Below are 27428 nucleotides of genomic sequence, written 5' to 3' on the forward strand. Positions count from 1 at the left end.
CACACACACACACACACACACACAAACACACACACACACCACACACACAAACAGACACCACACCACACAAACACCACACACACACCACACACACACACAAACACCCACACAAACACACACCACACCACACAAACACCACACACACACCCACCACACCACACACACACCACACACACACACACACACACACACACACACACACACACAAACACACACACACACCACACACACAAACAGACACCACACCACACAAACACCACACACACCACACACACACACAAACACAAACACAAACACACACACACCACACACACACACCACACCACACAAACACACCACACACACCACACAACACACACAAACACCACATACACACACACACACACACACCACATACACACAAACACACACCACACAGACACCACACACACACACAAACACCCACACAAACACACACCACACCACACAAACACCACACACACACCCACCACACCACACACACACCACACACACACACACACACACAAACACACACACACACCACACACACAAACAGACACCACACCACACAAACACCACACACACACACAAACACAAACACAAACACACACACACACACACCACGTCATCATTAACTACAGCTGAGAAACACTGGGGGTCCTATTTTAAGGATCTAAGCTCATGGTCTAAAGTTCACTCAATGGCCCTCATTTATCATTCTTGCGTAGAAACGGGCGTATATGTTGGCGTAAGACACTTACACTCCTCTCACCGCCTGATTTATGAAGCTGTGCGTACCTTTGAAATCCAGGTGTCCGCAATACCTGCCCTTGATAAATGCAGCGGCTGAAAACGATCGTCATTAGAATAACACGCCCCATATATTCCAGTCTCCGCTTCCCCCACGCCCTCATTTTACGCCATGGACACACGGAAGACGGCAAAGAAGAGAAACGTGGATGAGCAAATGACCTATCACAATGCATTATCTTACAGCACGTGTTTTGAAACAATTAGCATTTAATTTCGTATCACGTCACATGTATTGGGGTGTACAATAGTGATGATGATGTGATGTGGAGTACCATTCATTCACATTAATAATTGCATGACAATTTGTAATATTCTTCTTCCTATTATTATGATTTTTATTATTAATGACGCTTATTGTTATTTAGAAGAAGAATGTCGTTATTATTATTATTTGTATTATTATTATTATTTAAAAGAAGAAGAATGTCATTTTTATTATTTTGTCAGTCTGAATTATTTTTTGGTCATTGAAAGCCTTTCATTACTGAAGCCAGTCCGTGCGCTCCTGCCGGGCCTAACCCTGGCCTAACCCTGGCCTAACCCTGGCCTAACCCTGGCCTAACCATCGTGTCAAAGAATAGTACGACGGCGAGCGCGTCGAGTATAAACGCCTCGTCCGTTTGGGGAGGTGCGCGCGCAGTCTGCGGAGCCAGGCGACAGTATAAACAAGGCTCGAGGCGTCAGGTAAAGCGCATAGGCTCGCAACTGAAGGAATACATATGCCTACAAATCAAATGCTTTGGTAAAGTCACACAAATTAAACATTGAAGTCCATGTCGCACAAAAATAAACACTGAAGTTTATAATTACTATATTGTTGTTGTTTTTTTACAGTGGGTCATAATATATCATATCTTTTAGTTTGTCAGTGCGTTTTGTGGTGTTAGGAATTGTTTTTCTGCGCATTTCCGCACTAACTCAAACGTGCGTACACCACCTCCTGAGCTGGCGTAGGATTTGAGCGTGCCGTACGCCAACGTCCATATTGATGAATCTCAAAGTCACCGTGGTTTTGGGTGTACGCTGGAAATTTGGTGTACGCACTTTTGATAAATGAGGGCCAGTGTGTGTCCGAATCCACTTTTGCTAGTTTAACGACGGGGAAAATGGTCGGTGCTCCCGGTGCAGGATCTAAAAGGGTTGTCCCTATTCTCATAATGAGTAATGGGTGTGTTTTGGGATTTATGTGCGTTAAACCAATCAGAGTCTCATCTCCCATTCCCTTTAAATGCCAGTTGCGCTCGAGCCATGGCGGATTCGCTATTTACACAACGGACTTTGATAGTGGAAAGACCGAACGCGTCTCAGAGCGCAAGCGGATCTGCTCGTGCACGAGGTCAAAGTGCGCAACAGATCATCTACGGGACAAGCCGGATTCACCATATCTTTATGTACACAATAATAATCTTTTACATTGTAATCCTTTTATTTTAAATATTTGGCATGTTTGTGTGCAGCTGTGCGTCCCTGTGTGTGTAATAAGCAGAGTGTGTGTGCGTTGTGGACCCCCCTATAGGCGCACATTACTAACGCGCTCTTTAGATAACAAAAAAAATACTGCGCCACTGACTTTAGAGCAGGTTTAGAGCAGGGTTCAGTTGGTCAATGTCTATTTCTGTTGCCTCAAAATAGCAACACTCCAACAATGCGCCAGAACACACACTCGTTCTCAGACCAGCAGCCAATGGGCGCAAATGCATTTGCTATTGAAACAACGCGGCGCAGGACGTGAAAATGAAAACTGCGTCAGGCTGAAACTAGCAAAAAACACTTGCGTTGCGCTTGGTGTGAGATAAGAGCCCTGAGAGTCTGAGCTCAAACACACACAGAAAACACCCAAAGCTGTCAAACAAACATAATTATTAAAGCAGCCTTTCCAGAACACGAAGCTCTTCTGAACACACACACACACGTGAACAGCTTTTCAAATCAAAATTTCCAGGACTACTCGAGGCCGAGTCGAGTCCAAGACCAGGACTAGTAGAGACTGAGTCGAGTCCAAGACCAGGACTAGTCGAGACCGAGTCAAGTCCAAGACCAGGACTAGTAGAGACTGAGTCAAGTCCAAGACCAGGACTAGTCGAGACTGAGTCAAGTCCAAGACCAGGACTAGTCGAGACTGAGTCGAGTCCAAGACCAGGACTAGTAGAGACTGAGTCAAGTCCAAGACCAGGACTAGTCGAGACTGAGTCAAGTCCAAGACCAGGACTAGTAGAGACTGAGTCGAGTCCAAGACCAGGACTAGTCGAGACTGAGTCAAGACCAAGACCAGGACTAGTAGAGACTGAGTCAAGTCCAAGACCAGGACTAGTCGAGACTGAGTCGAGTCCAAGACCAGGACTAGTAGAGACTGAGTCAAGTCCAAGACCAGGACTAGTCGAGACTGAGTCGAGTCCAAGACCAGGACTAGTAGAGACTGAGTCAAGTCCAAGACCAGGACTAGTCGAGATCGAGTCGAGTCCAAGACCAGGACTAGTCGAGACTGAGTCAAGTCCAAGACCAGGACTAGTCGAGACTGAGTCAAGTCAAAGACCAGGACTAGTAGAGACTGAGTCAAGTCCAAGACCAGGACTAGTCGAGACTGAGTCGAGTCCAAGACCAGGACTAGTAGAGACTGAGTCGAGTCCAAGACCAGGACTAGTCGAGACTGAGTCGAGTCCAAGACCAGGACTAGTAGAGACTGAGTCAAGTCCAAGACCAGGACTAGTCGAGACTGAGTCGAGTCCAAGACCAGGACTAGTAGAGACTGAGTCAAGTCCAAGACCAGGACTAGTCGAGATCGAGTCGAGTCCAAGACCAGGACTAGTCGAGACTGAGTCAAGTCCAAGACCAGGACTAGTCGAGACTGAGTCAAGTCAAAGACCAGGACTAGTAGAGACTGAGTCAAGTCCAAGACCAGGACTAGTCGAGACTGAGTCAAGTCCAAGACCAGGACTAGTCGAGACTGAGTCAAGTCCAAGACCAGGACTAGTAGAGACTGAGTCAAGTCCAAGACCAGGACTAGTCGAGACTGAGTCGAGTCCAAGACCAGGACTAGTAGAGACCGAGTCAAGTCCAAGACCAGGACTAGTCGAGACCGAGTCAAGTCCAAGACCAGGACTAGTCGAGACCGAGTCAAGTCCAAGACCAGGACTAGTAGAGACCGAGTCAAGTCCAAGACCAGGACTAGTCGAGACTGAGTCAAGTCCAAGACCAGGACTAGTAGAGACTGAGTCAAGTCCAAGACCAGGACTAGTAGAGACTGAGTCAAGTCCAAGACCAGGACTAGTCGAGACTGAGTCAAGTCCAAGACCAGGACTAGTAGAGACTGAGTCGAGTCCTGACTCAAGACCAGGACTAGTCGAGACTGAGTCGAGTCCAAGACCAGGACTAGTCGAGACCGAGTCAAGTCCAAGACCAGGACTAGTAGAGACCGAGTCAAGTCCAAGACCAGGACTAGTCGAGACTGAGTCAAGTCCAAGACCAGGACTAGTAGAGACTGAGTCAAGTCCAAGACCAGGACTAGTAGAGACTGAGTCAAGTCCAAGACCAGGACTAGTCGAGACTGAGTCAAGTCCAAGACCAGGACTAGTAGAGACTGAGTCGAGTCCTGACTCAAGACCAGGACTAGTCGAGACTGAGTCGAGTCCAAGACCAGGACTAGTAGAGACCGAGTCAAGTCCAAGACCAGGACTAGTAGAGACCGAGTCGAGTCCAAGACCAGGACTAGTCGAGGCTGAGTCGAGTCCAAGACCAGGACTAGTCGAGACTGAGTCAAGTCCAAGACCAGGACTAGTCGAGGCAGAGTCAAGTCCAAGACCAAGACTAGTAGAGACTGAGTCAAGTCCAAGACCAGGACTAGTAGAGACTGAGTCAAGTCCAAGACCAGGACTAGTCGAGACCGAGTCCAACTGAGACAGTCCAGACAGAGACAGAAAAAAAGAACATGCACTTACTTACAGTAACGAACGTAATGTTAACTGTTGTCAACTCACTTCTTCACTAGCCTACACCTCGACCGCTGTGTGTGTGTGTGTGTGTGTGTGTTGGTTAGATGAGCCGACACATGGCCCGTTTAATAGCACGCTTCGGTGCCCATCACTAAATAACATGTATATATCGTAATGACACTGAAAATACAATTCATCTTCCAGCTCTACTTTCTAGCCTCATAGACAGACTCGAAAGCACAGGCCTTTCACGCTCGGGTTAGAACAATGATTGACGCACACGCGGAGCCAGGCATCTACGCGGCGACCAGTCAATGCCCATTCTAGATGGATTGTGTATTAAACCAATAACGTTACCCGTTTCTGAACAAGTGCGCTCCATCAATGGTTCTGTTTTTAAGGAGAAGAAAGCATATATTATTGCTGGACTCGGTCGAGACCAACTAGAACTCCGAGACTGGACTCGAGTACCACAGCACGCCATAAAGCTTCACTGTGTTTACATAACCCTAACCCTACTGTATTACAGAAACATCCCCTCATCTTCAGTCGTACAGTAAGATCTGAGAAGCTCAATGGTCTGAATGAGATATTAACTGAATCAATCACTACAATTTTTAAAGTCCCCATGAAATCAAATTCGACTTTTTTTTTTTTATGGAATATTGCAGTGTTTATTCTAAATGATTTAAGTGTGCACATCATTGTGCTAATAATCTTGAGTCAGAATAACTGTCACTCACATGAGATCAGCCAATAGCAAACAACAACCATCCAATCAATTCCCCACGGACACAATCAAGCCCCGCCCACATTCTGAAGGGCATCAGGTGATTCTCAGCTGTCCTGAGTTTGTGTTTATAGACCGAGATCCAGCTGACCTCAGACCAGCTCTACTGACAGATGCTGCTGCTGATGATGCAGATGATGATGATGATGAGAAGCAGGAGTCGAAGCGAGCACATGATGTAATGCTGAGGGCAGGTTCTGCTGTTGTCGTGTCACTGAAGCATCACTCTGAGATGAGAGCGATGAGAGCTGGAGCGTCACTGATGAACTGGACAATAAAGCGTCACTGAGATGCAGGTCAACAATCATGAGCATCCGCTGAGATCTAAATTATGCATCACGAACATCCGTTCATTAGAGAAAGACCAGATCCACGCGGAGCATCAATTCTTAATTCAAGGCCTGAACTGACAAAACCACTGATGTAGTAGAGATCAACACACACACACACACACACACACACACACACACACCTGTGAGAGCGTCCAGTGGCTCCAGCTCTCTGCTGATGCTCACACACACACACACACACCTGTGAGAGCGTCCAGTGGCTCCAGCTCTCTGCTGATGCTCACACACACACACACACACACACACACACACACACACACACCTGTGAGAGCGTCCAGTGGCTCCAGCTCTCTGCTGATGCTCACACACACACACACACACACCTGTGAGAGCGTCCAGTGGCTCCAGCTCTCTGCTGATGCTCACACACACACACACACACACACACACACACACCTGTGAGAGTGTCCAGTGGCTCCAGCTCTCTGCTGATGCTCACACACACACACACACACACACACACACCTGTGAGAGTGTCCAGTGGCTCCAGCTCTCTGCTGATGCTCTCACACACACACACACACACCTGTGAGAGCGTCCAGTGGCTCCAGCTCTCTGCTGACGCTCACACACACACTCAGTCTGCGGTGTGTGTTCGGGCCGGACGTGTGTTTTCTGGTCCTGATCCTCTTCAGACCCTGATGAAACCAGAGTCACACAAGCAGATTCCCGTTACAAGCCTGATTTCCTGAAGCTGGGATCATTTATCCTCAGCAGATCTGGGTCACATTCACTGGACCCAGATCAGCTGCTCTCACACACTCACACACACACACACACACACACACACAGGAAGAGTAAGAGTGGTTCTGCGCTTCTGTCTGTTGTTTGCTCTGGTCATTAAAGCTCTACAGTAATAATGTCTACTCTGAGGTAAACAGTTCTCCTTAGGGTTAGATATTAATACAATCTAATGACCTGGTATTTGAAAGCAAATCAACCACTGAAATTAATATGAGATTCATGGTACAAAACATCTTATTTAATGAACTATGATAATAATAATAATTTCAATCCAATAGCTATATTTGTGATTACTGAAATCCTTTGGCTACAATGTTTGTAAGGCTGAACACTGCTAAAGTATGGAAAATTGGGCACTTATGTCATTATGTGTATTGCTAAATATCAACATTATGTTCTAAACTAACATTGAATGATACAGTTAACTAATCTGAACGTTTTCCACTTTATCTATTTTCATCCAATAATCAATATTTACCTCATTGTCAGAGTCCTGATCATCTTCGTGCTGTTTGCTCCCCTTTCTGCTGGATTTCACAGACTGAAAACAGAATAGATAGATTAGATAGATAGATAGATAGATAGATAGATAGATAGATAGATAAAAAGTTAATTGAGGTAATCTACCTATAAGATTATCTAGAAATCGTACAGTTAGTCTATCATTTTCTCAACAGAAAGTCTTACCTTGTCTTTCTTTGACTTATGCGGCATCGTGAGTGACAGGATCACGAACTGACTGACTGAACACACATACGCGCGCGCGCGACACCGCTGATTGACAGGTGCCAGTCACGTGATAGCAACCGCTCCACATGTTCAAAACAGACTTTAGTTTAGGGTTCATGTAAGTTATTGTTTAGGTTTAGTAGTCAATATATTTAGTAAGTGAGCGACATGCTTCTAGACTAAATGCAAAAGCCAATCAAACGTTATGTTGCCTCAAGGGTTTTCAAGCAGTCTGCCACCTTATAATTATTATAAAATTGTGTTTCCATATGTAAGTGGTTTATATTAGTATTATTATTATTATTATTTTATATTCCATGTAATTGGGTGTGGTCAGGGTGTGATGCACGAGAAAAGCGATGACGCTAGGCGTGTGACGCTTTTCGGCTTTCTGGGTAATGTAGTTCAAATGTCACGTTAACTCATACGCTTCCCTGGTGGAAAAACTACATATCACAGACTTCCGCGAAACAATAAAGTTTCCCGACGCGCTGGGCGCTGGTCATTACGGTGATGTGACAGAGTCCGTGATACAGCGCGATCTCTCTCACAGCTCACTCATCGGTTCATATCGGCTAATCTCGGCTCATTGTGCAGGGAAATGTCTGACAGTGGCGGGGGAGAGGACGGTGGCGGTGTGATGGAGGGTTCTGCTGCCGTACACACTGTGGCGGACGCCTCAGTCCTGCAGAAACACATCCGAAAGCTCGTGCCACTGCTCCTGGAAGATGGCGGCGACGCGCCCGCGGCCCTCGAGAGCGCGCTGGAGGAGAAGAGCGCGCTCGAGCAGATGAAAAAGTTCCTGTCAGATCCACAGATTCACTCGATTCTGGTGGAACGGAACGCGCTGAAAGGTTAAAAGCCGCATGATCATCAATTAATCACATCTTAAGGGTTAAAATCACTCACATGCGTTATTAAGCTCATGATTGCTATGTCTGTGTGCGAGTTTGCCGAGACTGTCAATCGATTTCGTGATGTTTTATTGCATTATTATCGCAGGGTTTGTGTGGCCCCGCCCTGTTTGAGTCGCTCCTGTGATGTGTCAAAAATGAAAGTTTAGTTAATGTTTATTTTAGAAACATGGGTGTAACGTTAAAGAGAATGCTTGAATTTGTGATAAAATGTCGACAATAAGTGATCAATGCGCGTTCAGGGCGTGTTTGCTGCACTGCAGATCGGTGACGTCACGATCATCTGAGTAAGATCGATTCCTCGATTTTAACCGGTATCGATTCTCAAGTCCCAGCCAGGAATCAATCTTTTAACTTGAGTTGTTTTTAGTTGATGCGTGAACACATTTCTCTAAACATTATTTCTAGGTCATGCCATCACATAATCACAATAAGCTTTATTAGTTGTGATTTTAAATATCAGCTTTCATATTCTGTCAGTTTTATCACTTAATTCAGTCAGTAAATGTGTGTTTGTGTGTCTTAAATGTGTGTGACAGCTGAACCGATCATCTCTTCATCTTTACCACTAGTTACAGCAGTAAATAAACAACAATGAACATCAGAAGGAATGTTGAAATATTCAGAACTGATATCGATCACGTCTCATGTCATCCATCAATCAGTGTTTAAATCGCGGAAAGACAGCAATAAAACAGCTTGAGAACAATAATGTCATGTAATTTACCTCAGACATTTAACGACGATAAACTCGATAGTTAGCTAGTGAAATAACTCTAGAGATGAGCATTCTGATAAATATATGCGCTTTACAGTGTTCATTATACACTTACTGAACTTTGGGCTTCAAAGATGCTCTTCAGAAACGCTACGGGTGACGTCACGCTCGCTACGTCCATATTTTATACAGTCTGTGATCATAACCTGTGATATTACAGTAATGCACAGGGTTCCTGTAGAGCTCACAGCTTCAGTTTGGAGAGATTTATTACTTGAGATAAATTGTACTGCATCTGATCTACAGTATATCCTGATGAATGTGTATTGATGATGTGTGATTAGTGCCGGTGTGCCTCATGATCGCAGTGCTGTACTCTAGCGCCGGGACGGAGCGAGGCTGTGCTCGTGTTTAGATGAATGTGCTCTTGTGCTCCAGACTCCAGTAACACACAGCCTCACGTCACATGTCTGGCTTTAAATATTAGTGGTGTTGAATGTTAAATAAAGGCTGATTTATCACTAACAGCCGGTTGTTTCTTGTGATTGACGCAGAGGATGTTGGCGATGAAGGCGAGGAGGAGCGCGAGTGCATTTCCTACAGCGTTAGCATCGACATCCACTACGGGCTCAAATCTAACAGGTGACGAGCGTCAAACATGTGATCCTGATCTGTGTGTGTCTGCTAATCTGATCCTGATCCTGATTTGTGTCTTTCCTAATGCTAATGTGATCCTGATCTGTGTGTCTCTGCTAATGTGATCCTGATCCTGATCCTGATCTGTCTCTGCTAATGTGATCCTGATCCTGATCCTGATCTGTCTCTGCTAATGTGATCCTGATCCTGATCTGTCTCTGCTAATGTGAACGTGTTGTTTCAGCCTGGCGTTGATCAAGCGTACGGGAGTCATCGACGCGGATAAGCCGATCTCCACTCAGGTGCGCGTTCTGACGCTCAGCGAAGACTCCCCGTACGAGACCCTGCACTCCTTCATCAGCAATGCTGTCGCTCCGTACTTCAAATCCTACATCCGGGAGTCTGGCAAAGCCGACAGGTAACGTCTCCTCCGACATCATTCCTGAAGGAGTCGCTCACTTCAGAACTACAATCTCCTGATGATTTACTCTCCTCCTCGTCATCCGAGATGTTCATGTGTTTTTCTTCAGTGGAAAAGAAATGCAGGTTTTTGAGGAAAACACTCCAGGATGTTCCTCCATATAGTGTCTTCAATGGGGTCCAACGGGTCGAAGGTCCAGATGTGAGTTTCAGTGCAGCTTCAGAGTCTCGACACGATCCAGCCGAGGAATAAGAGTCTGATCTAGTCCACTATATGGAGAAACATCCTGGAGTGTTTTCCTCAAAAACCTTCAATTCTTTTCCACTGAAGAAAGAAACACATGAACATCTCGGATGACGAGGAGGAGAGTAAATCATCAGGAGATTTTAGCTCTTACATTTCTGAAATGCATAACTCAGAGTCTCCTGATAACAGAACACTGTAATGTGGACTCGTGTGTTTTCTGTAAAGCTGAAACGATGTTTGTGGAAAGCGCTGTACTAATAAGCGTGAGTTGAACTGAATGATGAAGTGTGTGTTCAGGGATGGAGATAAGATGGCCCCTTCGGTGGAGAAGAAGATCGCGGAGCTGGAGATGGGGCTCCTGCACCTTCAGCAGAACATCGAGATCCCCGAGATCAGCCTGCTCATACACCCCATCATCAGCAACGTGGCCAAGCAGTGCTACGAGCGCGCCGAGAAGCCCAAGGTCACCGACTTCGGGGATAAAGTGGAGGATCCCAGCTTCCTGAACCAGCTGCAGTCCGGCGTCAACCGCTGGATCCGGGAGATACAGAAGGTGTGTGTGTGTGTGTAACGTTACTGTACTGAAGGACTGCTAGGGTAAAAACACGATGTGATGCGTTAGTGCTGACCAAAAATGCATATCACAGTATTTTTCAAAGTTATACCGGTTTCACCACATGTTCTCCTGAGTGAGAGAGTGCAGTAGACTGACTCAGAACGCCCCATTTTACTGTCGTGAGTGAATATTGTAGAAGAATCCACACTAGTGTTAACACAGGTTTGCAGTGTTTATAAAGAGCACCAGCAGGAGGCGCTGTAGGAGATGCAGCGGTTTCCACGGTAACGGCTCATAAACGCTGCTTTATCAGGAAACATAAAGAAAGATTCTATTGAAATAACATTTAAACTTTTCTAAAGACCGTCACTTCCCTTCAGAAACATTCATATAATCACCCGCGCTGCGTTAGGACTGTGAAGCGGTCAGTGCTCATGTTTATTCACCGACGGCAAAGCCTTTTAGACAATCTATTAGTGGCGGGCGGTGTTGATATTGTGAACCAGTGTATGGGAAACACTAATATAATTTGACGGCTATCAATTATAGTCTAACCTCTCCATCTTCCCCGTCACGCTCAGTAACGCACACACACACACACACGCGCGCACACACACACACACACACACAGGGAAAGGCTCTCATGTGGTTCCATCCTAAACTGATGCTTCATGTTGGAGCGTTTGGTGACCGGAGTGATGTGGGAAACAGAAGCTCAACCGTACAGAAGCTCTAAAGCGCTGCGCGACGTGCAGGATTGAGCCTCGCTGGTTCTCATGGGTCCAGAAAGCTTTGAGCATCCGCTCACCAAATCTGTTTTCAACATTAAGCATCAGTTTTGGATGAATAGACTTTCAGTGGATCTCTCCGATTTCATTAAAAAAATACCTTAATATGCGTTTCAAAAGTTTGAAATGGCAAGAGAGCGAGTGATGTTTGTGTGAACTGTGTGTAAACAGAAATGGTGTGGTTTGATGTTTGTGCTGCTGTGTGTGTGTGTGTGTGCAGCTGTTTGAGGTGTGTGTGTTTGTGCTGCTGTGTGTGTGTGTGCAGCTGTTTGAGGTGTGTGTGTTTGTGCTGCTGTGTGTGTGTGCAGCTGTTTGAGGGGTGTGTGTGTGTTTGCAGTGTTTTGAGTTGTGTGTGTGCAGCTGTTTGATGTTTGTGCTGTGTGTGTGCAGGTGTTTGAGGTGTGTGTGTTTGTGCTGCTGTGTGTGTGTGTGCAGCTGTTTGAGGTGTGTGTGTTTGTGCTGCTGTGTGTGTGTGTGCAGCTGTTTGAGGTGTGTGTTTGTGCTGCTGTGTGTGTGCAGGTGTTTGAGGTGTGTGTGCAGCTGTGTGTGTTTGCAGTGTTTTGAGGTGCGTGTGTGTGCAGCTGTTTGATGTTTGTGCTGTGTGTGTTTGTGCTGTGTGTTTGTGCTGTGTGTTTGTGCTGTGTGTTTGTGCTGTGTGTTTGTGCTGTGTGTTTGTGCTGTGTGTTTGTGCTGTGTGTTTGTGCTGTGTGTTTGTGCTGTGTGTGTGTGTGTGTGTGTGTGTGTGTGTTTGTGCTGCTGTGTGTGTGTGCAGGTGTTTGATGTTTGTGCTGTGTGTGTGTGCAGGTGACGAAGCTGGACCGAGACCCGGCCTCAGGAACGGCCCTGCAGGAGATCAGCTTCTGGCTGAACCTGGAGCGAGCGCTGAACCGGATCCAGGAGAAGAGGGAGAGTCCCGAGGTCCTGCTCACTCTCGACATCCTCAAACACGGCAAACGCTTCCACGCCACCGTCAGCTTCGACACAGACACAGGTGACCCTTCAAGCCCAGCACTCCACTTAAAAAACTCCCCCACTCCACTTACCCGTGTCGAGTAGCCGGCAAAATACCGGAAGTGGTGCGTTCCACGGGGAGCGTTCAGAAACGCATTATTACACCGTTTTCTAAGTTATATAAATATATCCTCTGTTTCCCACAGAGAAGCACAGCGCTTTATGTACACGTGTGCCGAAACTCCATTACTAAAATAACGCACAGCTGCAGGCGCGCTCCTCGTCTCTAACGCTTGTGTGTGTGTGTCTCTCAGGACTAAAGCAGGCTGTGGAGACGGTGAACGATTACAACCCCCTGATGAAGGACTTCCCCCTCAACGATCTGCTGTCGGCCACCGAGCTCGACAAGATCCGGCAGGCGCTGGTGGCCATCTTCACTCACCTTCGCAAGATCCGGAACACCAAATACCCCATCCAGCGAGCGCTGCGCCTGGTGGAGGCCATCTCCCGAGACCTGAGCTCTCAGCTGCTCAAAGTGCTGGGCACTCGCAAGCTCATGCACGTGGCCTACGAGGAGTTCGAGAAGGTACGGCCCGGTCCGAGCTAGGCTTGCTACGGTAGTCGGTGTTACCGGTGTTCAGAAGCAACACTGGTTCTCACTTGCCCACCGTTGATTTGATTTAATTTTTTCGATAATAAAATCATTTAGTTCGGTTAGAGAACCGACACTACAATTAAAAACTGAACGTGTCTGCTTGATAAATCGTGAGCCGAACGAGAGTCGCAGCACAGATCAGCAGCAGGAGTCAGATCTCGTTAATCGCGAGGATCCGACTGACAAGATGATGCCGGAATATTTGCTGTCGAAGCTGTAAAATGTAAAATCACCTATTTATGTGAATTTGTCATTGCACTGTTTTGTTGTTTTTCACTAAGAATAATAGGCGCCCCCTATTTAAAAGTGAAACTAAAATGCGCACAGGCATCAGTAACGGTGCGTGTCCTCGGCCGCGGAGCGAGCAGGATAGAGCGAGCGCTCCTATGGTAGGAATGATTTGAAAACGCTCGCTCTGCTGCGCACCGGTATGAATGCCCGTGCAGACGTGCGCATTTTAGTTTCACTTTCAAATTAGCGATTTAAAAGCCCCTGCTGGTGAGACCGATATTACCGGTGTTACACTTCGATTAACCGGTGGGAAAATCTTTACTGTCCCCTGTGTAAGCGCTCCTCGCCGCTCGCTCAGGCCTCGCTCACGCTCCTCTGCTTCTCCTCAGGTGATGGTGGCGTGCTTCGAGGTCTTCCAGACGTGGGAGGACGAGTACGAGAAGCTGCAGGTGCTCCTGAGGGACATCGTGAAGAGGAAGAGGGAGGAGAACCTGAAGATGGTGTGGCGTCTGAGTCCCGCGCACCGGAAGCTGCAGGCCCGCTTGGACCACATGAGGCGCTTCAGGCGTCAGCACGAGCAGCTGCGAGCCGTCATCGTGCGCGTGCTCCGGCCTCAGGTGCGCAGTCTGAACGACGACCTCTGACACGACTGAGTCTTTATTAATATGAACATTATGCGCTCAAAGGTTGGGGTATTTATCTCTACAGAGCTTTATACAGCACAGATTACAGGTGTCATGGCAGCTTCACAGTAATAAACTATCAATGATGCAAACATTAGATATGAGATGAATTCAGATTCAGCTGTATTGTCTTTTTAGAGCTGCTTTAGTCATTATTGAGATCAATTACTGTGTTGATGTTGCAAAGTTCATCAATTAAACAGTTCAGTTCAGCTGTAAGCAGACAATAGTGTCATTAGACGTGAAGTAAAAACTCACGTTTGGATTTCCCATAGTCTGAGTTGAATGATCAGTTGTCCAGAATCGCACAGTGTCTGAGGAGGTACGACTTTGAATTTGAATTTACTTTGCAAACGTTAAAAAAAGTATGTTCTATATCGTGTGATTAATGAAATTCTTGTGTTCTACATCCGCCATGTTGTTACTGGCACGTCTAACCCACTGTTTAACTGAGTGTTTTGAGATGCCACTCTTCCACAGGACGGTTTTCTGCACGCTGTATAGGAGAGGAGTGTTGGATTCGGACTTGCGCATGACTTTGCCTGCTCTTGTCTTTGCAGGTGTCTGCCGTGTCCCAGCATGCTCAGGGAGAGACCGCAGAGCCGGCCGATCTGAAGGTGGCCGAGGTTCTGTTCGACGCTGCGGACGCTAACGCCATCGAGGAGGTCAACCTGGCGTACGAGAACGTGAAGGAGGTCGACGGCCTGGACGTCTCCAAGGAGGGGATGGAGGCGTGGGAAGCGGCCATGAAGCGCTACGACGAGCGCATCGACCGCGTGGAGACGCGCATCACGGCCCGCCTGCGCGACCAGCTGGGCACCGCCAAGAACGCCAACGAGATGTTCCGCATCTTCTCCCGCTTCAACGCCCTGTTCGTGCGGCCGCACATCCGCGGAGCCATCCGGGAGTACCAGACGCAGCTCATCCAGCGCGTCAAAGACGACATCGAGTCTCTGCACGACAAGTTCAAGGTGCAGTATCCCCAGAGCCAGTCCTGCAAGATGAGCCACGTGCGAGACCTGCCCCCCGTCTCCGGCTCCATCATCTGGGCGAAGCAGATCGACCGCCAGCTCACGGCGTACATGAAGCGCGTGGAGGACGTGCTCGGCAAGGGCTGGGAGAACCACGTGGAGGGTCTGAAGCTCAAGCAGGACGGCGACAGCTTCCGCGCAAAGCTCAACACGCAGGAGATCTTCGACGACTGGGCCCGAAAGGTGCAGCAGCGCAACCTGGGCGTGTCGGGCCGCATCTTCACCATCGAGAACACGCGTGCTCGCGGCCGCACCGGCACCGTGCTCAAGCTCAAGGTCAACTTCCTCCCCGAGATCATCACGCTCTCCAAGGAAGTGCGCAACCTGAAGTGGCTGAGCTTCCGCGTGCCGCTAGCCATCGTCAACAAAGCCCATCAGGCTAACCAGCTGTACCCGTTCGCCATCTCGCTCATCGAGAGCGTGCGCACGTACGAGCGCACCTGTGAGAAGGTGGAGGAGCGCACCTCCATCTCGCTGCTCGTGGCCGGCCTGAAGAAGGAGGTGCAGGCGCTGGTCACCGAGGGCATCTCGCTCGTCTGGGAGTCCTACAAGCTCGACCCGTACGTCCAGCGGCTGGCGGAAACCGTCTTCAACTTCCAAGAAAAGGTAGATCTGATCCAGTGGCGTTTCTGCATTTCTGACTTTTGTTTTCTCAGAATTGCGAGTTAAAAAGTTTAAACTGTGAGATAGTTGCACTTACCTTTTTGTTACCAATCGAGCTTCCATACTGTAGAGTGTTTTTGTCATTATTTCTTTAATTCAATTCACAGTGACCAAGATCAGAACGCTAACGGTCATGATAGAGTTTAAAAGAAATGAATAATTGATATCAGCGAATCAGAATCATTCCTTATAAAAACATTCAGTCGTGTGTGCCCTTACTTCGGCTGGTAGTGTGAATGCTGCATTTACAGTCAGGGTGAAAGAGATGTGAATGGCATGTTGACTTGTGGGTATTTCCCTCTCAGGTGGATGATCTTCTTCTGCTCGAGGAGAAGATTGATTTGGAGGTGCGTTCGCTTGAAACCTGCATGTACGAGCATAAGATGTTCACCGAGATCCTCAACCGCATCCAAAAGGCCGTCGATGACCTGAACCTGCACTCGTACTCCAACCTGCCCATCTGGGTCAACAAGCTGGACATCGAGGTGAGCCACGCATTACGCCACCTTTCACGGAGAGTACCGCGTTACAATGTTGCGATACTTCATAAAAAGTAACTAATTATGTTACTTAGTTACTTTTTATGGAAAGTAATGTTACGATATTGCGTTAATTCATAAAAAAGTATCATTGTCTTTTTTAATTTTTATGGAAAGTATTGTTACTCCTTAAAATGACAATTAATAAAAAATTTATGGAAATTAATGTTACAATTTTGTGTTACTCCTTAAAATTGCAACAATTAGTTACTTCTATGGCAAGTACGTTACAATATTGTTACTTCATTAAAAAGTAACTAATTACATTACTTTTTATGCAAAGTAATGCGTTACAATACTGCGCTACTTCATAAAAAACAACAAATTATGCTACTTGTGTTAATTATGACCTTAACCTGCACTCGTACTCTAATCTGCTCATCCGGTCATCGAGGCGAGTTCTGCTGGTCTGTCCGCGGGGTCGTGTCACTCACATGTGAGCGTTTCGTCCGTAGATCGAGCGTATCCTCGGGGTGCGTCTGCAGGCGGGGCTCAAGGCCTGGACGCAGGTTCTCCGGGGACAGATGGAGGACAAGGCTGATGTGGACATGGACACGGAAGCCCCGCAACTCAGTCACAAGCCTGGAGGAGACCCCAAGATCAAGGCAAGACGTTGTTGTGGAGTCAGCTTTATTTCTATAGTGCTTTATACAAAACAGATCATTTCAAAGCAGCTTCACAGTAAGAAACAGGAAAATTATTACAATCAATGATGCAAATTCTAATTTCATTATTCAGATCAATTCAGTTCAAGTTTCTTTCTTGTCTGGTAGTGTCAGTGCAGTCAGAGATCATATTAATCGCCAGCTACAACTACACTGATGATCCCTAACTTGACTCTGAACCGTTTTCTTTGTCCAAGCAGAATGTCATCCATGAATTGAGGATCACAAACCAGGTCATCTATCTGAACCCGCCGATTGAAGACTGCCGCTACCGGCTCTACCAGGAGATGTTTGCTTGGAAGATGGTCATTCTGTCTCTGCCCAGAATCCAGAGTCAGAGATATCAGGTTTGTGTTTGCTCTGCGTCCGCTTTCAGTGTCCCGCACCTGCGCTAATGTTTGCTCTTCAAACAGGTCGGTGTTCACTACGAGTTATCCGAAGAGGAGAAGTTCTACAGGAACGCTCTGACCCGAATGCCCGACGGCCCGTCTGCACTGGAGGAAGCGTATAACGCTGTGAAGGAGAACGTCTCCGAGGTGGAGCAGTACGTCAAGGTAGCGTCTTCCCTTTGAGTGAGCGAGTGTGCCGTGTCCACACCCGAACCGTGTGACTGAGCTCGTTTGGTCCTCAGGTGTGGCTGCAGTACCAGTGTCTGTGGGACATGCAGCCCGAGAACATCTACAACCGTCTGGGAGAAGATCTCAACAAGTGGCAGGCGCTGCTGGTGCAGATCCGCAAAGCACGAGGAACGTTTGACAACGCAGAAACCAGGAAAGAGTTCGGACCGGTCATCATAGACTACGGCAAGGTCAGAAGATAGTGGCTCCGTTCAGTTGTGAGGTTTCTGGCCGTAAACTATCGCTGTTGCTCCCTTAAGAGAGTAACTCATTACATCACTTTTTATGGAAAGTAATGTTACAATATAGCATTACTTCATAAAAATTACTTTTTATGCGAAGTAATGTGTTACAATACTGTTACTTCATTAACCCTCTGAGGTCTGAGCTGTTTTCTGGGCCCTGGAGGTGTTCTGACATGCTCTGACATTTCTGGTTATATCTGTTACTTGTGACATTTTCATGGCTAAAGTCTAATTACACTGTATTCAGCACAAACTCTGCTACAATAATATATCAACAGCATGTATGTAAAAGTTTGTAGTTTTGAGATAATGACATTTATGCGTGGTTTTTGAAAATACAAAAAAAAATTCTCACTGAAATAAGGCCATGAAACCCATACTGATTATTTCTTCACAAGACTTTTGAAAATTGTATGACGTAGCCTAGAATATTTGCTGCAAAACTATGTGAAAATCACCCTGACTGCTCATTCAGATAAGACAATATATTGATTTAAAATTTTTACGACGTGTTTTGTGTGAAAAAGCCTTATGCGAGAGCTCATTAATATGTAAGCTTTTCTCACCTGAGAAAGACAAAGAACCTCCCCTAACGGCCCTATTAGGAGCTATCAGGCCCCTATCATTCTGAGCAACCTTGCACAATACTGTAAATGAGGAGATTTAAAAAAGAATGGCTTTTAAATTGTTTGGATTTATTTACAACACAACATAATCCAAAGATACACAACAAATGCCAAAAAAGCACTTCAAAGACAGAGACCTTTGTGCCATTCCTAAAAACACTGTACATACCTTTCATTTCCAAGATTTTCACTTTACCATGTTCACGTACTGAGACTCATGTGAATGTTGAAGTCCTCAGTGGCATCTGGGCCCTGAAAAAAAAAAAGTGAACATACTGATATCAAGAGAAAGGCCTGCACGATTTTGGAAATAAATATTAGATTTTTCTGGTTAAAATTGCTTTTTAAAATTCCTTTTTAAAATTCACAGAATACACACACACACACACACACACACACGTTTCCAACGATATATAATATAATGAACACCAGGTTTGTTGTGCCTTGTAGGCATAAGGTATATGCGCAGTGCGGATAAAATAATAATAACAATAAATAACCTATAGCAGCCTATAAATCTTCCAAAAGATTTCAGTAACAACTAAGCTAGAGAAAAATATATTGATTATCATGTTACTTCAAATGTTTCCATCCGTTATGATGATATGAAATGAGATAATAATAAAAACATGAAGCCGTTTGGTGCGTTTTGCTTTCATCCAAAATATGATACATTCAAACGCGATCGCTTGCAAAATATGATACATTCAAACGCGATCGCTTGCAAAATATGATACATTCAAACGCGATCACGCTCAAATATAAAACATTATGGTTACCATAAACATATCTATGTTTGAGCAGATATCCACAAACACAGTAAACACGGGTCTAAATATTATAATATTCCCCATATATCTAGCAACAGTTCAGCTGCAACGTGACATTTATGCAACAATAACAAACTAGGCTATGTAAGAATTTCTTACCTTATCTTTCTTGTCTTCAAATCGCGTTCTTCTTCTTCTGAGGTAGCCTAAATCCAATGTAAGCTCAGGCACGTCTTTCAAACTCGACGAAAAGTGAAGTGAAGTGTTTTGTTGTTGAGGTAACGAGCGCGTTCGCGTTCCATGTGGAGATTTGCATGTGAATATCTTTTGCGCGAGTAGGCGTGGCCAAATTAACTGTAATGAGCAAGCGTTTGAGAAGCTGGACATCTTGTTGGTTTTATACAAATTACGTAAACAGAGAATATTTGTTTTCGTTTTGAATCCGATTATTTAAAAGTACACACTTAAATGTTTATAAAGGTATATGGCTCATAAATGTGTGACAAGTATTCGCTGAGTTTTGTTTCAGTTTATAGACGTGCTCAAGAAAAAAAAGTTCACCGCGACGGAGAGGCAGAACGCACACCCTGTTTATTTTCTTTATTTTACAAAAGCACAATGTTTTGATTTGATTGTAAGTGGACACATACAAAAGGAGAAATATCACAGATTCTTTTTTTATATTTCTTTTTTCTGTATGACCATAGATGATGGAGTAATTTAAGTTTATAGTGCTACAATGTGGAGAAAATCCGGCAAAACGCGCCTGCGCGTTTGTCGACCTCAGAGGGTTAAAAGTAACAAATTATGTCGCTTAGTTACTTTTTATGGAAAGTAATGTTACAATATAGCATTACTTCATAAAGTATCAAATTATGTTACTTTTTATAGTAAGTAATGTTACAATATTGTTACTTCATAAAAAGTAACGAATTATGTTACTTTTTATGGAAAGCAATGTGATCAAATATTGCGTTACTCTCTAAAAGTGTTTATTTCATCATGTGATCTAGGTTCAGTCGAAGGTGAATCTGAAGTACGACTCGTGGCATAAGGAGGTGCTCAGTAAGTTTGGACAGATGCTGGGCAACAACATGCAGGACTTCCACTCTCAGATCTCTAAGGTGTGTGCCGAGCTCTCGCTCGTGGGAAACCACATGTTTATGTGCTCAAGTGAGTTAGTCTGAACTTTTCTACGGTCTTCCAGTCTCGTCAAGAACTGGAGCAGCACTCGGTGGACACGGCCAGCACTTCTGACGCCGTCACCTTCATCACGTACGTGCAGACGCTCAAACGCAAGATCAAGCAGTTCGAGAAGCAAGTGGATGTGAGTGCAACGACTGGGTTAGGTGTGTAGATCTGTGCGTGTGATGATGTCACTGAAGCCTCTGGTCCGTGCAGGTGTTCCGCAACGGCCAGCGTCTGCTGGAGAAGCAGCGCTTCCAGTTCCCGCCCTCCTGGCTCTACATCGACAACATCGAGGGGGAGTGGGGCGCCTTCAGTGACATCATGAAGCGCAAAGACACGGCCATTCAGCAGCAGGTGGCCAACCTCCAGATGAAGATCGTGCAGGAGGACCGAGCCGTGGAGAACCGCACCACTGACCTGCTGTCCGACTGGGAGAAGACCAAACCAGTGGGGGTACGTGTGGGGGTGTGTGTGTGTGGGGACGTCATGTGGGGGTGTTCAGGTGTCCTCTGAGTGTGTGTGTGTGTGTGTGCAGGGCAGTCTGCGTCCAGAGGAGGCGCTGCAGTCGCTCACGATCTACGAGGGCAAGTTCGGGCGCCTGAAGGATGACCGGGAGAACTGTGCGAAGGCCAAGGAGGCGCTGGAGCTGACGGACACGGGTCTGCTGAGCAGCAGCGAGGAGAGGGTGCAGGTGAGGTCATCGCTTCACACACCTGTGTTACTGCGGGCATAAACGAGGGTCGCTCAAATAATCATTCTGGTTCATAATTCTTTTCTATTTCGGAGACGTATTAAAGATAAAGGTTTTTAACGGTGGAGATTCTGGATTTCTCTTTTTATCACTCCATGATTCAGGAAATACTGTCAACAGACAGAAAATAAATATTTTCACCATGTTTTTAGGAGTAAAAGATTATGATAGTCAAACCACAATTATATCTGGTGTCAATTTTTGTATATTTTTTTACTACTGGGTGCATAACTCTTCATACAGAGACTACCAGTGACATTTACAAAGATTGGGGCCAAAAATGATTCGGACACTTTGAGCTGATCATGTTTTGCTGAAGTGTGTTTTGTCTTTAATTGCTAATGCTCTTTTTACACACAGACTGAACAAAATGAAGCATTGCTTGGTGATTGGTTGAGCTAAACTGGTATTATCTAATTGTGTAGTTAAATTTAACAGCTGACAGATATTCAACATAATTCATGTGTGAGACAGTCTAACAGAAGTCTAACCGGCGCCTCGTAGCGCTCTGCTAACGTGTGTGTGCTGTTGTCAGGTGGCGCTGGAGGAGCTGCAGGATCTGAAGGGCGTGTGGTCCGAGCTGTCGAAGGTGTGGGAGCAGATCGACCAGATGAAGGAGCAGCCGTGGGTCTCGGTGCAGCCGCGCAAGGTTAGCCGCGCCCCTGTCGTAACGCTTGACACGCGTGTCCGAGCGCTAGCTTCACTGACTCGTGCTCTCGTTCCCTACAGCTGCGTCAGAATCTGGACGGGCTCCTGAACCAGCTGAAGAACTTCCCCGCTCGCCTGCGCCAGTACGCCTCGTACGAGTACGTGCAGCGGCTGCTCAAAGGCTACATGAAGGTGAGCCGGACCTGCACGCTAGCAGACGCTCATGCTAGTGAGGAAACGCTGAAACCTTTGCATTGTTTTGAACCAGTGATTTGGAGCGGGATCAAAGTCACATGATTTCAGGAAACTAGGCCTTGTTACGTCTTTACGGTTTCTGAACGTTTTGCTAATGTCAGTGGTTCGCCACTTGGGGGAGATGATCTCTGTGAACCAGTTTCTGTGTGATTTATACCTGATCTCGGATCAGTTTTATAACGTTTTAATGTTCATTAAAAATGAGCTGTTGATGTCCAGGTGAACATGCTGGTGATCGAGCTGAAGTCGGAGGCGCTGAAGGACCGGCACTGGAAGCAGCTGATGAAGCGTCTGCACGTGAACTGGGTTCTGTCGGAGCTGAGTCTGGGCCAGATCTGGGACGTGGACCTGCAGAAGAACGAGATGGTGGTGAAGGACGTGTTGCTGGTGGCCCAGGGGGAGATGGCCCTCGAGGAGTTCCTCAAACAGGTGATCACACACACACACACACACACACACATGCGCACACACACACACACACACACTCACACTCACACACACACACACACACTCTCACACACACACTCACACGCACACACTCACACGCACACACTCACACGCACACACTCACACACACACACTCACTCACACACTCACACACACACTCACACACACACTCACACACACACACACACGCACACACACACACACACACTACCTCTGCACTTCCATTAGTCTCAACATGAGGACAGGAGAGCTGTTAGTCAATAAATGTGAAAACGGTAATTAGCGTTACTTGTTTGAAAACTAATTAATTAAAAACAAACTAATTTTGTTGTAAATTTAGTAGTAAAGTAATGAATAACTCTTGTAATGGGTTCCCCAAGGCTGTGCTCTAACGCTGTGTCCTCTGGCCTGCAGATCCGTGAAGTGTGGAACTCGTACGAGCTCGATCTGGTCAACTATCAGAACAAGTGTCGTCTGATTCGTGGATGGGACGACCTGTTCAACCGGGTCAAGGAGCACATCAACAGCGTGTCTGCCATGAAGCTCTCCCCGTACTACAAGGTAACACTGACTCCAGCTCGGCCACTCCAGCGGCTGGGGATCTTCTGCAGTCCCACGACTCGACTCAAATCGATTGTTTGGTCATGATTCGATTCCAAAGTTCAATTCGATATAGAATTGAAATGTGATTCTAAATGGAGAATGGAGCCGCAGAGAACAGTGTCTGCTAGCCGCGTCTGCGCTCTGCTAGCGCTGGCTTCTCATGACTTGTGTTTGTTTGCTTGGAATTTATATGATATTTGTATTTTTGTAATTGAATTTTTGCCATGAAGATAGCTTTGAATGCTGACATGGCATTACATAAAGTAATCTGAATCTGTTTGCTTGGATTTATTGTATTTGTATGATGTTTGTACGAGCATCTGAGGCCTGGCGTTAGCTAAAGCGGTCCCTCTCGTCAGGTGTTCGAGGAAGACGCTCTGAGCTGGGAGGACAAACTCAACCGCATCATGGCGCTGTTCGACGTGTGGATCGACGTGCAGCGCCGCTGGGTTTACCTGGAGGGCATCTTCACCGGCAGCGCAGACATCAAACACCTGCTCCCTGTGGAGACCCAGCGCTTCCAGAGGTCAGAGGTCAAACACAGCCGTTACACTAGTGTGCTGCAGGTCTCAGGCTGGGGACTGAACATGTGACCCGTGTGTGTTACAGCATCAGCACAGAGTTTCTGGCTCTGATGAAGAAGGTGACCAAGTCTCCTCTGGTCATGGACGTCCTGAACATCCAGGGGGTTCAGAGGTCGCTGGAGAGACTGGCTGATCTGCTGGGAAAGATCCAGAAGGCACTGGGAGAATATCTGGAGAGAGAGCGCTCGTCTTTCCCCAGGTCAGGCGTTCACAGCATCAGCCGTTCATTAGCCGAGAGGATCATGGGAATGAAATCCAGCAGAGAAACTGCTTTCATTGTGCATATTAATAGTTATTGCTCTGCAAATATGTTGGTTGTGTCGCCACGTCACGCTAACGCTAAACACTCGCGGGCTCGCTGCTGTCTCCTGCAGGTTCTACTTCGTGGGCGATGAAGATCTGCTGGAGATCATTGGCAACAGTAAGAACGTGGCTAAGCTGCAGAAGCACTTCAAGAAGATGTTCGCAGGAGTGTCCAGCATTCTGCTGAACGAGGACAGCACTGAGGTCCTGGGCATCTCGTCCCGCGAGGGAGAGGAGGTGCGCGCGTGCTAGCCCACAGACTAGCCCACACACGACTAGCCCACACACGACTAGCCCACACACGACTAGCCCACACACGACTAGCCCACACACGACTAGCCCACAGACGACTAGCCCACAGACGACTAGCCCACAGACGACTAGCCCACAGACGACTAGCCCACACACGACTAGCCCACAGACGACTAGCCCACACACGACTAGCCCACAGACGACTAGCCCACAGACGACTAGCCCACACACGACTAGCCCACAGACGACTAGCCCACAGACGACTAGCCCACAGACGACTAGCCCACAGACGACTAGCCCACACACGACTAGCCCACAGACGACTAGCCCACACACGACTAGCCCACACACGACTAGCCCACAGACGACTAGCCCACACACGACTAGCCCACACACGACTAGCCCACAGACGACTAGCCCACACACGACTAGCCCACACACGACTAGCCCACACACGACTAGCCCACAGACGACTAGCCCACACACGACTAGCCCACACACGACTAGCCCACACACGACTAGCCCACAGACGACTAGCCCACAGACGACTAGCCCACACACGACTAGCCCACACACGACTAGCCTGTTCATAGAGTGCTTTATTCAGATCCTTCCCTCGCTCTGACACATCTTCCCCTCGCGGCTCAAAGTGACCTGAAGCCCTAAAATTATACTTCACTTTATTTGTCCAGAAGCAAGATCATTTCATTTCATTTTTTAATGCATTTTTTTTATTATTTTTTTATTTACCTTTTTAAAGTATATTAATTTAGAAACATTCTTTTTTTAAAAGAACTTAATTTCAAAATAACTTACAATTTAATGCATAACTTTTAATTCAGCTCTAAATATCTTGCATCGGGAGTCTCTGTCGACCTCTTGTGGAATATAATAATATAAGATGATATTTCCTGACTCTAGATGGGCTTATATCTCTATATGGAGCGAATGAGCTGTTCCTCTGGGTCCTAAAGCCAGTTGCTCTTCAGTGTGCATCAGATACACATGTAGACATTATAAAATAAGTTTTTAGTTTGAATTTTGAGCATTTTTATGTTTTTCTGTGTGTACTGAAGCATTCCTCGCATTCCTAAGGGCGTCAGATTGAGCCGAGAGGGAAGGATTTGTTACTTTTTTAAAATTTCAATCACAAAACAATGTTTTGTTTTTGTGTGTGTATTCGTGTTTCAAGCGCGACACAAGTCCTGTGGTCTTGGACCCTCTGATGAACACTCAAAGTTTTTAAAATGAGTTTGTGGTGCAAGTGTCCCGAGGGAAGGAGTGAAGCTCACCGTGATGAAGCGCTGCAGTCTTCAGCTCAGGCCGCTCAGTGTCGCTGTGCTGCTGTGTCCAGGTGTTCTACAAGACTGCCGTGTCCATCACGGAGCATCCGAAGATCAACGAGTGGCTGACGCTGGTGGAGCGCGAGATGCGTGTGACGCTAGCCAAGCTGCTAGCCGAGTCCGTGACGGAGGTGGCCGCCTTCAACAAGGGCAGCGGCATCGACCTCAGCACATACCTAAACTGGATCGACCGATACCAGGTGACCCCACGTCACGTGACCTCTGAACCCGTCCCTGCTGCGTTCACACTGTCAGTCCAAATACGGTCATTTGTGAATCCGATTGGAATCTGATCTGAGATTATTGACGTCCACACCGGCTGCGCTTCTGTTTCAGTCGGACTGAATTCATCGCGATTGATGAATCTGAGTGTAGTGTTTACATAAACGCTAATCATGTGATCGGGTTGATATGCGCGTTTATACTACAGGGCTGTTGAATGCTTGAATCTGATTGGTTGACGAACGTTCTAAGGTGTGCATTATTTTCAGGGAAACGCACGGCTAAAGTAGTTCCAGGCAGGTCTAGACCACATTACAGTTCCAAATCACTTCGCGTAGTTAACGGTAATAACGGAAAATAGGATACAATTCATAACAAGAAAAAGCATTTAGCCCCATGCGCTTGATCTGCAATTTTCAATGTCTAGCTTCACAATCAATGGAAACATGCAGTTTAATTTTAATAAATAAAGTATTTAGTCCTGTCTATATTATAATCAATAGAAAATTAAACTGAATATAGGCTAAATAAATGGATAGTCCTGCAGTACGGATTTTTATTGCAGATAATAATAAATAAATAATTATTTATAGGCCCACTTGTTAAAAGGGCTTTGTGTTTCATTTATTTGGCTATAGTCTACTGTCATCTGTCAATGAAAAAAAAAAAAAAAAAAAAAAAGAATGAACGAATTAATTAAAACGAATAAAAATAATAAATAAATAGGCTAATAATACTGACGCACATGCTTTTCTGTCTCATTATTGCAACATCTCTCTCTAATAACTGCATTAATAACTGCATAAAGCCGGGGACACACTTTAAGGCCGGTTATGAATGCAATTTGATACTTATGACTGATAATGCCCAAACGCGCGTTCAGTCTGTGTTCAAAGTCGGTGTTTAAAATCTGCTGCAGTCGATGAAAACAGTCAGAGAATGTGTCAGCTAGTCGTGTGTCCCCAGCTTTAGTCTGCTATCAGTGGCTCAAACCTCCGTTACTAACTCTAAAATGACGTTTTGGAATTAGCAACGGAGGCATTGGACTAGATGCGTAAGAAATTAGCGTTTTAATGACAAAAACTTTACAAACGTCTTGAAATACATAATCTGAACAATGTTTCGAGGTGTGGTAACTGTAGTATAAGCGGAATAATTGACTTCAGGCCGTTGAATTATTAGAAAAATAATGCACACCCGAGGTGAACGGCCACTCCGCTTCGCGTCGTGACCGCATTACCACCTCGGGTGTGCATTATTTTTCTAATAATTCAACGGCCTGTCGTCAATTATTCCTTACCTATACGTCACAAGATTAAACCGGGATATATTCTCTGACATGCGCTCACTGATGTTTGCGCATTATAGCTATTCTCCTACATGGGTTCTTTATTAGTTTTAAGCTTATTTTATTTTAGTTAATTCTGATCTGATTCCAATCGGATATGCACAATAATCGGATCTGGACTGACTGAACGTAGCCTGAGGCCGGCGTGTGCACATGTCACATGACCTCTAAACC

At 46.2% G+C, this 27428-nt stretch overlaps 1 protein-coding gene and 2 long non-coding RNA genes across 4 annotated transcripts in view; 1 reads left to right on the top strand and 2 right to left on the bottom strand.

The window, feature by feature from the left end:
* LOC311071685 overlaps positions 1 to 27428 on the bottom strand; it is a 307177-nt gene that overhangs the window by 254438 nt on the left and 25311 nt on the right. The gene's annotated exons all lie outside the window — the stretch shown is intronic.
* LOC311072698 lies at positions 6410 to 7434 on the bottom strand. The gene is made up of 3 exons (XR_014604037.1): positions 7314 to 7434; positions 7105 to 7167; positions 6410 to 6520 (listed from the first exon to the last, which is right to left on the bottom strand). It is a non-coding gene; the product is annotated as an uncharacterized lncRNA (long non-coding RNA).
* Positions 7877 to 27428, top strand: part of dync1h1 (dynein, cytoplasmic 1, heavy chain 1) — a 62641-nt gene continuing 43089 nt past the window's right edge. For both annotated transcript variants that reach the window (XM_084096132.1, XM_084096133.1), the window contains exons 1-25: positions 7877 to 8209; positions 9542 to 9629; positions 9868 to 10041; positions 10588 to 10843; positions 12439 to 12625; positions 12900 to 13171; positions 13861 to 14088; positions 14715 to 15791; positions 16154 to 16333; positions 16843 to 16992; positions 17253 to 17399; positions 17466 to 17606; positions 17684 to 17860; positions 20324 to 20434; positions 20518 to 20637; positions 20712 to 20951; positions 21034 to 21189; positions 21785 to 21898; positions 21979 to 22089; positions 22372 to 22581; positions 23014 to 23160; positions 23562 to 23728; positions 23812 to 23985; positions 24161 to 24326; positions 25696 to 25884. In XM_084096132.1, coding sequence (XP_083952258.1) covers positions 7957 to 8209; positions 9542 to 9629; positions 9868 to 10041; positions 10588 to 10843; positions 12439 to 12625; positions 12900 to 13171; positions 13861 to 14088; positions 14715 to 15791; positions 16154 to 16333; positions 16843 to 16992; positions 17253 to 17399; positions 17466 to 17606; positions 17684 to 17860; positions 20324 to 20434; positions 20518 to 20637; positions 20712 to 20951; positions 21034 to 21189; positions 21785 to 21898; positions 21979 to 22089; positions 22372 to 22581; positions 23014 to 23160; positions 23562 to 23728; positions 23812 to 23985; positions 24161 to 24326; positions 25696 to 25884 — 5235 coding nt within the window. In that variant the 5' untranslated portion in view covers positions 7877 to 7956. The remainder of the gene's footprint in view (positions 8210 to 9541; positions 9630 to 9867; positions 10042 to 10587; positions 10844 to 12438; positions 12626 to 12899; positions 13172 to 13860; positions 14089 to 14714; positions 15792 to 16153; positions 16334 to 16842; positions 16993 to 17252; positions 17400 to 17465; positions 17607 to 17683; positions 17861 to 20323; positions 20435 to 20517; positions 20638 to 20711; positions 20952 to 21033; positions 21190 to 21784; positions 21899 to 21978; positions 22090 to 22371; positions 22582 to 23013; positions 23161 to 23561; positions 23729 to 23811; positions 23986 to 24160; positions 24327 to 25695; positions 25885 to 27428) is intronic.

This window comes from Abramis brama (assembly GCF_963993115.1).
Source record: "Abramis brama genome assembly, chromosome: 21".
NCBI classification, from domain to species: Eukaryota; Metazoa; Chordata; class Actinopteri; order Cypriniformes; family Leuciscidae; genus Abramis; species Abramis brama.